Source organism: Salmo salar, chromosome 04, assembly GCF_965601325.2.
Source record: "Salmo salar chromosome 04, fSalSal1, whole genome shotgun sequence".
Taxonomy (NCBI): Eukaryota; Metazoa; Chordata; class Actinopteri; order Salmoniformes; family Salmonidae; genus Salmo; species Salmo salar.
In genome coordinates, this window is record NC_138294.1 from 38,540,312 (window position 1) to 38,552,316 (window position 12,005).

Genomic DNA, 12,005 nt, shown 5'->3' on the forward strand with positions numbered 1-12,005 from the left:
GTCATTTTAGGTGAAATACATTTTTTTTTAAAAGGTACGATCCTTAAGAGGTTTTTAAAATCAGTGGGCCTCAGGATCACGTCACAGTATTTCTGTGCAATCAAAATGCAATTGTGTTCGCTGTTCGTAGCTTATGCTTGCCCATACCATAACCCCATCACCACCATGGGGTACTCTGTTCACAACATTGATATAAGCAATCCACACGCCCACATGGCGCCACACACGTGGTCTGCGGCTGTGAGGCCAGTTGGACGTATTGCCAAATTCTCTAAAACTGCAATGGAGGCGGCTTATGGTAGAGAAATTAACATAAAATTCTCTGGCAACAGCTCTGGTGGTAATTCCTGCAGTCATCATGTCAATTACACTCTCCCTCAAAACCTGAGTCATCTGTCGCATTTTGTTGTGTGACAAAACTGCAGATTTTAGAGTGGCCCTTTTTGTCCACAGCACAAGGTGCAACGGTGTAATGATTATGATGTTTAATCAGCTTCTTGATATGCCACACCTGTGAGGTGGATGGATTATCTTGGCAAAGGAGAAATGCTCACTAACAGGGATGCAAACTAATTTGTGGCCCAAAACATTTTTTTTGGTGCATATGGAAAATTTCTGGGATCTTTTATTTCAGATCATGAATCATGGGACCAACACTTTACATGTTGCATTAATATTTTTGTTCAGTGGTACAGATTGATGTCAGGGTGACAGAAGTCCCAAAGAAACCATGAAACAACACCTGTAAACATTCTAAAAACACCCCTTGCCATGGTCTAAAAATAACAAAAACAGCCTTACTTTCCCAATGTTGTGGCAACAATGTTCTGTGCTGGTTGGGAAATGGTGGATGTATGGATAGGCAGTGCTACAATGCACACTCCAGAAGCACATTCATTCAGTTGGTTTAACAGATCATCTGAACACAAATTCAAAGTCAATTACATTATTCGGATCATTCTTACTGTTAAAAATGTATCAGCAACCCTATTGGCAATGTTAGCAACCATTTTGTGCAATATTGGGTAAAAGCGTTTTGTAACGTAGGGGCGGCTAACGTGTGGGCAGTGTTACTGAGGTGAGCAGTGGTTTGCTATGAACAGGAGTCACATTAATGGTTAATTGTCACTGTAGAAGGTTGACTGGGGTTGTCTGAGCAGGATGGTATAGAATTAGCTTATGAGTGCAGAATGATGAGATGCTATGACACTTGACACGTAACAGGCAGGGTAGGGGAGAAAGGCTGGCAAACATGGACAGAAGTGCAACAACAAGGGGTTTGACTGTCATTCTACTTATTTTTTCAATATTATGACATCAATGATTCTAAATCTATAAAGCCCCCTTGTAGGTGTAAAGTATAAAGTTATTATGCAACTCAGTAAAAATGACAAATAAAGCATTATTTGGTTCTCGTAGAGTAGGTAAATCAGTGCACAGGCCTAGATATCCTTTCTTCATTTGATTAGATCAGGGTTGCCATTTTGGATGCAGACCAGGGTTTTTTATTTGCCAAAACAAACTTCTACTTTTAACAAACTTCTATTTTTTCTTCCTGGAAGGAAATACAACAATCCAGTTATTTTGTTCACCCACAAAGGGGCATTAGATGCCCACGAAATCCTCAGCCAGTCTAGAACAACTGTTCTCAGTTCTCATTGGTCCATGGTGGGCTGGATGGTTGGCTCATTCATAAGTGAGAAGACTGCTAGTCTGGCTAGTCTCTCTCTCTGTGTGTGTATGTGTATGTGTGTGTGTGTGTGTGTGTGTGTGTGTGTGTGTGTGTGTGTGTGTGTGTGTGTGTGTGTGTGTGTGTGTGTGTGTGTGTGTGTGTGTGTGTGACCGCACGACCTCTGTGGCCCAATGTATCTGGTCCATGTCTTGATGAGGTAATCTCTGGGTCGCCCTTAGTTGTCACGCATCATGCTATGAACTCCAGTCGCTTCCTTCTATTAGTCTTCACATTTCCCTCAGGGATTTATCTCCATCAGGTCTATGGTCAATTATATAGCATATCCAAGAGATGCCACTCTTCTTCTCAGAGCTTCATGCAGTCTTCTCAGTTTCTCTTCAAGTCCATTTTCAACTAGTCCACATAGGGTACAGGTTCGGTGTGTAGTGCAGCTGATGGCAGGCATGTAGAGACAATCTTCAGTAATGAGAGAGGAGCTGCTCTCTTCTCTCTGTCCCTCAGTCACAACCTGAGAGACAGAGACAGGACAACAGCGCCTCACAGTGGAATGACTATGCTTATAGCTTATATACACACATAGGGAAAGAGGGATATCGCCAAAACTGTGAGTTTGTGGGTTTTTTGCAGACAGTCCATTGTATGATGTATGTGTGTGACTTCTTGTATGTGCTTTCACAAGGAATTCTGTGCACCTGTGCGTGTTTGAGCGAGTAAAGGGTATTTACATTAGTTGCAAGATTCCATTTAGTTATGGCAGTGTCAAACATGTATACATGTCTGTCAATGTCCATCAGTCCATGATTTAGAGATTATCATGTGCATTCCCTTCAGACAAAATAGTCAGTTATATTGTTATACATGCTGTGCTTGTGAATATGATTGTGTTTTCTGTATTTACCACCTGTGTGTGGTCCCGTGTGTGTTTCTGACTGTAATATGATCTCTCTTATTATCTCAGTCAGTGCTTGCTGGTACACTTTCAGCCCCCCCGGGTGCAGTTGAGAGTGCTGAACCCAGGCAGGGTGACCCGTCCGTGGGTGTAGATGTCCCTGTCGAGCCCCTGGTTCATCCTCTTGACCAGGTTCTTCTCGTAGAGCAGGGGGTGGTAGGCCCCCAGAGTGCAGGCTGCGTCGTAGAAGCGCTGGTAGTAGTGACACAGTTCCGTCTTCCTCTGAGATGGCAGGAACTCATACACGTGTACTACCTCACACAGGGACATCATCAAAACCGTACCTGGAGGAAGGGGAGAGGGAGGGGGTTTAGATGAATGTAAATTGGGTCTAATCCGGCTCAAAGGACCATAAAGAAAAAATGTCCAGGTTGGATTGTAAACTAGGTTAGGCTCAGGTAGTATATTGCCGCTATTGTGCATCGGTCATGATGCAATGAGGAGTTGAAGACCCCTGATGAGGAAGGGATAGGAATTAGGGCTGTGCTATCTGAGCATAATGAGCCCGACACTTTACATCGGGTTAGCGATGGATACCCATATGGAAAAGTAATATAAGGGGATATCTGGCCTAATATACAGTGGCTTGTGAAAGTATTCACCCCCTTAGCATTTTTCCAATTTTTTTGCCTTACAACCTGGAATTAAAATTGATTTTTGGGGGGTTTGTATCATTTGATTTACACAACATGCCTACCACTTTGAAGATGCAAAATATTTTTTATTGTGAAACAAACAAGAAATAAGACAAGAAAAACAATAACTTGAGTGTGCATAACTATTCACCCCCCTCCCAAAGTCAATACTTTGTAGAGCCACCTTTTGCAGCAATTACAGCTGCAAGTCTCTTGGGGTATGTCTCTATAAATTTGACACATCTAGCCACAGGGAATTTTGTCCATTCTTCAAGGCAAAACTGCTTCAGCTCCTTCAAGTTGGATGGGTTTCGCTGGTGTACAGCAATCTTTAAGTCATACCACAGATTCTCAGTTGGATTGAGGTCTGGGCTTTGACTGGGCCATTCCAAGACATTTAAATGTTTCCCCTTAAACCACTCGAGTGTTGCTTTAGCAGTATGCTTAGGGTCATTGTCTTGCTGGAAGGTGAATCTCCATCCCAGTCTCAAATTTCTGGATGACTGAAACAGGTTTCCCTCAAGAATTTCCCTGTATTTAGCGCCATCCATCATTCCTTCAATTCTGACCAGTTTCCCAGTCCCTGGTGATGAAAAACATCTCCACAGCATGATGCTGCCACCACCATGCTTCACAGTGGGGATGAGGTTCTCGGGGTGATAAGAGGTGTTGGGTTTGTGCCAGACAGCGTTTTCCTTGATGGCCCAAAAGCTTCATTTTAGTCTCATCTGACCAGAATACCTTCTTCCATATGTTTGGGGAGTCTCCCACATGCCTTTTGGCGAACACCAAATGTATTTTCTTAACCTCTTGACGGTTGCCTAGGATAGGGGGCGCCACAGCGCATTTTGAAAAAAAATTGTGCCCATTTTAAACGGCCTACTACTCAAACTCAGAAGCTAGGATATGCATATAATTAATACTTGTGGATAGAAAACACCCTAAAGTTTCTAAAACTGTTTGAATGGAGTCTGTGAGTATAACAGAACTCAAATGGCAGTCAAAACCCCGAGACAGATCGAAACAGGAAGTGGAATTCTGAATTGCGAACTCAACTTCATCACGTTGCCTATTAATCACACCGTGAGCTATGGTTCATTGAGCACTTCCTATTGCTTCCACTAGATGTCCCCAGTCTTTACAAAGTGGTTTGAGTCTCCTACTGTTAAAACTGAATGAATGAGACGCTGTGGAACGTGATCACACGGAGAGGGCCATCACCATTATGACGCCGGCGCCCCTGGTTACCCTCCCCTTTCGAAACGTTTTGAAACACAATGCAATCGTCCCCCTCGAATCTTATTGGCTCTCTTGTTGAAAAACGCCCTGAAGATTTATGTTATACAACGTTTGACATGTTTGAACGAACCTAAATGGGAAAAAAATGCATTTTCTCAAAATGGCTGTCCCGCGGCCGACGGAGCATTTGGATCAGCCTTCAGACACGCTAACAAGAACAAGCTCTTGGAACATAAAGGAGTAATTTTTTCGAACGAAAATACATTTGTTGTGGACCTGGGATTCCTGGAAGTGCTTTCTGATGAAGACAACCAAAGGTAAGGGATTATTGACAATAGTATACAAGACTAGATGTGATATGCGATTGTTCCAAGATGCCGCTGACCTGTAACGTTAGCCTATTTTTCAGAGTATCGCATCCCATTTCATCGCAAAGTATGATTACTCAGTAAAGTTAATTTTAACCTGTTGGGGGTAGGGGGCAGTATTGACACGGCCGGATAAAAAACGTACCCGATTTAATCTGGTTACTACTCCTGCCCAGTAACTAGAATATGCATATAATTATTGGCTTTGGATAGAAAACACCCTAAAGTTTCTAAAACTGTTTGAATGGTGTCTGTGAGTATAACAGAACTCATATGGCAGGCAAAAACCTGAGAAGATTCCTTACAGGAAGTGCCCTCTCTGACAAGATCTTGTTATTCTTGTCTCTGTTTATTGAAGACTGAGGAGCTTTGCTGTAACGTGACACTTCCTACGGCTCCCATAGGCTCTCAGAGCCTGGGAAAAAGGTGAATGATATCGAGGCAGCCCCAGGCTGAAACACATTTGCGCTTTTGGCAAGTGGCCGATCAGAGGACAATGGGCTTAGGCTTGTGCACGTGTCGACTCCATGCTTTATTTTCTTTCGTCTTTTTACCTAAACGCAGATTCCCGGTCAGAATATCCTCTTGAGTATACCCTAGGATAGGGGGCGCCACAGCGCATTTTGAAAAAAAATCGTTCCCATTTTCAACGGCCTACTAATCAAACTCAGAAGCTAGGGCATGCATATACTTATTATATATGGATAGAAAACACTCTAAAGTTTCTAAAACTGTTTGAATGGTGTCTGTGAGTATAACAGAACTCAAATGGCAGTCAAAACCCCGAGACCGATTGAAACAGGAAGTGGAATTCTGAATTGTGGACTCGACTTCTCATCTTTCCCTATAAATAACACCGTTAACCATGGTTCAGTGAGCACTTCCTATTGCTTCCACTAGATGTCGCCAGTCTTTTCACAGTGGTTTGAGCCTTATAGAGTCAAAACTCAGTGAATGAGACGAGTTGGAAATTGGTCACAGGGGATGGGCCATCACCATTATGACGCCGGCGGCCATGTCTGCCCCCACCTTTGGAAACGGTTTTAAAGGCCATGAAATCATCCCCCTCGAATCTTATTGGCTCTCTTGGTGTTACAGGCCCTGAAGATTAATGTTTTACAACGTTTGACATGTTTGAACGAACCTACAGGCGGGAGAATCTCATTTTATCCGGAACTTCAGCCCTGCGCTTGGAGAGAGTCATAGGACGCGCTACCAACAGCAGGCTAATGGAACGTGAAGTATGGACTTTTTGACCGAAAATACATCTGTTGTGGACCTGGGATGCTTTCTGATGAAGACAACTAAAGGTAGGCGATTATTGACAATATTATACAAGATGAGATGTGACATGCGATTGTTTCCAAGATGGCGCCGAGCTCTGTATATTAGCTCATTTTCTGAGTATCGCATCTCCTTTTATCGCAAAGTGTGATTACCCAGTAAAGTTAATTTAAAATCTGGTATGACAGGTGTTCTCAAGAGATATTCATCTATAAATGGTAGATTGACAATATAAATTAAAAAAATCGTTATAGGATAGTAATTTAGGGAAATGTAGCATTGTTTACCGGGACGCATTTGAGGGGAAATTATTTAGTCAACCTCAGACAGAGATGTAAAATACTGTTTTTATATATAAATATGACCTTTATTGAACAAAAGAATGCATGCATTGTATAACATGATGTCCTAGGGGTGCCATCTGATGAAGTTTGTAAAAGGTTAGTGCTGCATTTAGCTGTTTTTTGATTATATGTGATGCAAGTGGTTGGTCGGAAAATGGCTATGAAGCTGCTTTTTACGATGGACTCATCTAACATAATCTAATGATTTGCTTTTCCTGTAAAACCTTTTTGAAATCGGACGACGTGGGTCGATTCAGGAGAGGTGTATCTATAAAAAATATATATATATATTAATTATTTTTTTTTTAAATTATGATTTTTTTTTTAATGCTAATTGGCGATATGATTTTTCGCTGGATTTTGATCCCGCTGACGGGATGAGACGCTGAAGAGGATATTATCCCTTTTTTTACGAGAAAAATTGCATAAAAATTGATTTTAACCTGTTATGGCTAGGGGGCAGTATTTTCACGGCTGGATAAAAAACATACCCGATTTAATCTGGTTACTACTCCTGCCCAGTAACTAGAATATGCATATAATTATTGGCTTTGAATAGAAAACACTCCAAAGTTTCTAAAACTGTTTGAATGGTGTCTGTGAGTATAACAGAACTCAAATGGCAGGTCAAAACCTGAGAGATTCCTTTACAGGAAGTGGCCTGTCTGACCATTTCTTGAACTTCTTTGCCATCTCTATCTTTTACAAAGGATCTCTGCTCTAACGTGACACTTCCTACGTCTTCCATGGGCGCTCAGAGCCCGGGAAAAACCTGAATGTCGTCATCCCAGCCCCAGGCTGAAACACATTATCGCCTTTCTCAAGTGGCCGATCAAGGGACTGTGGGCTTAGGCGCGTGCCCTGGCTGCCCCCGTCTTTGTGATTTTTCCTCTGTTTGCCGAAAAGGAGATTCCCCGTCGGAATATTATCGCTTTTTTACGAGATAAATTGCATAAAAATTGATTTTAAACAGCGGTTGACATGCTTCGAAGTACGGTAATGGAATATTTCGATTTTTTTTTGTCACGAATTGCGGCATGCGCGCGACCCTGATTTACCATTTCGGATAGTGTCTGGGACGCACGAACAAAACGCCGCTATTCGGATATAACGATGGATTATTTTGGACCAAACCAACATTTGTTATTGAAGTAGCAGTCCTGGGAGTGCATTCTGACGAAGACAACAAAAGGTAATCAAACTTTTATAATAGTAAATCTGATTTTGGTGAAGGCTAAACTTGCCGGGTGTCTAAATAGCTAGCCCGTGATGGCTGGGCTATGTACTTAGAATATTGCGAAATGTGCTTTCACCAAAAAGCTATTTTAAAATCGGACATATCGAGTGCATAGAGGAGTTCTGTATCTATAATTCTTGAAATAATTGTTATGCTTTTTGTGAACGTTTATCGTGAGTAATTTAGTAAATTGTTAGCAAATTCCCCGGAAGTTTGCGGGGGGTATGCTAGTTCTGAACGTCACATGCTAATGTAAAAAGCTGTTTTTTGATATAAATATGAACTTGATTGAACAAAACATGCATGTATTGTATAACATAATGTCCTAGGTGTGTCATCTGATGAAGATCAAAGGTTAGTGCTGCATTTAGCTGTCTTCTGGGTTTTTGTGACATTATATGCTAGCTTGAAAAATGGGTGTCTGATTATTTCTGGCTTGGTACTCTGCTGACATAATCTAATGTTTTGCTTTCGCTGTAAAGCCTTTTTGAAATCGGACAGTGTGGTTAGATCAACGAGAGTCTTGTCTTTAAAATGCTGTGAAATAGTCATATGTTTGAAAAATTTAAGTTTTTGTATTTTTGAGGAATTTGTAATTCACGCCACGCCTATCATTGGATATTGGAGCAGGTGTTCCGCTAGCGGAACGTCTAGATGTAAGAGGTTAAACAGCGGTTGACATGCTTCGAAGTACGGTAATGGAATATTTCGAATTTTTTGTCACGAAATGCGCCGTGCTCGTCACCCTTCTTTACCCTTTCGGATAGTGTCTTGAACGCACGAACAAAACGCCGCTGTTTGGGTATAACTATGGATTATTTGGGACCAAACCAACATTTGTTATTGAAGTAGAAGTCCTGGGAGTGCATTCTGACGAAGAACACCAAAGGTAATCAAACTTTTCTAATAGTAAATCGGAGTTTGGTGAAGGCTAAACTTGCTGGGTGTCTAAATAGCTAGCCCTGTGATGCCGGGCTATCTACTTAGAATATTGCAAAATGTGCTTTCACCGAAAAGCTATTTTAAAATCGGACATATCGAGTGCATAGAGGAGTTCTGTATCTATAATTCTTAAAATAATTGTTATGCTTTTTGTGAACGTTTATCGTGAGTAATTTAGTACATTTTTTGTAAATTCCCCGGAAGTTTGCGGGGGGTATGCTAGTTCTGAATGTCACATGCTAATGTAAAAAGCTGTTTTTTGATATAAATATGAACTTGATTGAACAAAACATGCATGTATTGTATAACATAATGTCCTAGGGTTGTCATCTGATGAAGATCATCAAAGGTTAGTGCTGCATTTAGCTGTCTTCTGGCTTTTTGTGACATTATATGCTAGCTTGAAAAATGGGTGTCTGATTATTTCTGGCTGGGTACTCTGCTGACATAATCTAATGTTTTGCTTTCGTTGTAAAGCCTTTTTGAAATCGGACAGTGTGGTTAGATTAACGAGAGTCTTGTCTTTAAAATGGTGTAAAATAGTCATATGTTTGAGAAATTGAAGTAATAGCATTTCTAACGTATTTGAATAACGCGCCACGGGATTTCACTGGCTGTTACGTAGGTGGGACGAAATCGTCCCACTGGCCCTAGAGAAGTTAAATCTGGCATTACAGGTGCTTTCAAGAGATATTCATCTATAAATCTTAGAATGACAATATTACATTTAAAAAATGTTTTCGAATAGTAATTTAGTAAATTGTAGCTCTGTTTCATCGGATGCATTTGAGGGAAAATAGTTAGTCAACGTTACGCACCGATGTAAAATGCTGTTTTTATATATAAATATGAACTTTATCGAACAAAAGAATGCATGTATTGTGTAACATGATGTCCTAGTTGTGTCATCTGATGAAGATTGTCAAAGGTTAGTGCTGCATTTAGCTGTTCTTTGGTTCTTTGTGATGCATGTGGTTGGTCGGAAAATGGCTATGTGGCTACTTTTACGATATACTCCTCTAACATAATCTAATGTTTTGCTTTTGCTGTAAAGCCTTTTTGAAATCGGACAACGTGGTTCGATTCAGGAGAGGTGTATCTATAAAACGATATAATTTGAAAAAAAAATTGAAAAAAAAAACGTATAAAATTTTGTTATGCTAATGACGATATGATTTTTCGCTGGATGTCCGTCCCACATACGGGACGGAGGCCGCACAGGGGTTAACTAATGGCTCTTTTCTGTCCACTCTTCCGTAAAGCCCAGCTCTGTGGAGTGTACGGCTTATTGCATTTGGTTTTAAGCAACCTTATGACTACTTTGTTGATTCTTGTAGCTACTGTAGATTATATTTGCCATTATATTTTTGAGTTTAGATTGAGATGGCGTAGCCAATTATTGTAGGTTTATAATTTGTGATGTTAACGTTTTGAAAACGCACGGATTTAGGTATGGGCGACATGGGCAGCCGCCCAGGGTGGCATCTTGCCGGGGGCGGCACGGGGCACCAGCACAATGTTTTTGGAATGGTGACATTTGCGCGATCGGTTTTCTATCGCTCATTTGCACGTCACACCAATAATATCATGTCACAGTGTGGGACTGTGGGTCAATTAACCTTGTCAGAGTAGGCGCCCTGATTCTAGTTTGTTAGCTAGGCAGGATACTGCCTGGGAAGGTCTCCCACTCAGAAGTACGAGATGGGGAGGGGGGCAGGGGTAGGTTGACCTCCGGGCTCAACACTGGAAGCCCGAGGTAGGGGGAGAGCGGGGGAATCTATCAAATAGCGCACCTCTAACTTTGTACAGTACAAATGCAATTAGTCAAATCAGTCACATTACGAAATGCTACCAAATGAACCACAATTCATTCATAATTCTGTGAATATATAGTTTCACAGACATATTGTTGCATTTTTTTCTGGTTTGTGCGAAAATGTTAAGAATAATATAAAACCAGTCTGCACACCACCGAGGTGAATTGGTTTATTCTTGACTCTTGATTGACAGTGTTGGGGGATGGGTAATGTATTGATGCTCAAATGCCAAATCAACACAAATGGATAAGAAAAGGTCTAAGCCATCAGGTGCCCAGTTTAGGAAAAAGAGGAACGAAGAAGAGGAGAAATGCGCAAAATGTCATCTCTATGTCATCTCTTTATGAGTATAATATTATGCATGTAATGAAATAGGCTAGTATAACACTTGTTTGTTAGCCTATGTTGCTTGCTATGCTATTACACATAGGGCGAAAATATTCCGTTTTCTGTCCAACTAGCTTACTAAGTCGACTATCCTAGCCAAATGAATGATGAATGCCCAGTCCAGCATATTACTTTAGCTTATCCTGTGTTTTAAGATGAGTGCAAATGAAGGAGAGGAAACGGTCACACTTTATTTGGATAGTCTGTATTGTCTAACTGTAGATGCTCTACAAATGCTCATACTATCAGCAAACTATCTGCTGATAAGCAACTGCTTGCTAAGGTTACGGTTAGGTTTAGAATAGGTGTAAGTGTTAAGTTTAGGGTTAGGATAAGGGTTAAGTTTAGGGTTAGGATAAGGGCTAGAGTTAGTAGATAGTTAGTTGAAATGTTACCGATAGTCCACCTGTAAATGCAACGAGGAGAGGAAGCCACATTATATAAATGGCGCCAGAAGGAATGGCGGCCGCTTTACGGGCTCCTGACCAATTGTGGTATTTTGTGCATTTCTTTGCACTGATCGTAACTTTTTTTGTAAATGTTTCCGCCATCGTTTCCTATGACCGAAAAGAGCTTCTAGACATCAGAACAGCTAACGCTAACCTCCATTTGGACGAGGACTTCTACTTCAATGAGTCAGAGGCAAAAGACATATTGATTATTGCAGACCAGGCCTAAATCACGACACTCGAAGAAGGCGACGCTATAGAGGCCGGAGCGCGGGATACCTAATGAGACTAAACTGGATGAGCTCCGTTCGAGACTATCCTATCAACGTGATCTGAAGAACTGTAATATCCTATGTTTCATCGAGTCGTGGCTGAACAAGGCCAATTTAAATCTAGCTGTTTTTTCTATACATCGGCAGGACAGAGCGGCTGAATCGGGGAACGTTAGAGGAGGGGGTGTGTCTCAAGGTTCTCAAGGTTCCTGATTCCTGCTTAAAAGCAAATACTAAGGCAGGAAATACCAGTGACTCGCTCAATACGGAAGTGGTCAGATGAAGCGGATGCCAAGCTACAGGACTGTTTCGCTAGCACAGACTGGAATATGTTCCGAGATTCATCGGATGGCATTGAAGAGTTTACCACATCAGTCACCGGTTTCATT

At 41.3% G+C, this 12,005-nt stretch overlaps 1 protein-coding gene across 1 annotated transcript in view; it reads right to left on the minus strand.

Annotated features, from left to right (window-relative positions):
• Positions 1 to 607: 607 nt before the first annotated feature.
• st6gal1 (ST6 beta-galactosamide alpha-2,6-sialyltranferase 1) overlaps positions 608 to 12,005 on the minus strand; it is a 165,214-nt gene continuing 153,816 nt past the window's right edge. Inside the window, exon 9 of the mRNA XM_014195776.3 lies at positions 608 to 2,926. Coding sequence (XP_014051251.3) covers positions 2,673 to 2,926 — 254 coding nt within the window. The 3' untranslated portion in view covers positions 608 to 2,672. The remainder of the gene's footprint in view (positions 2,927 to 12,005) is intronic.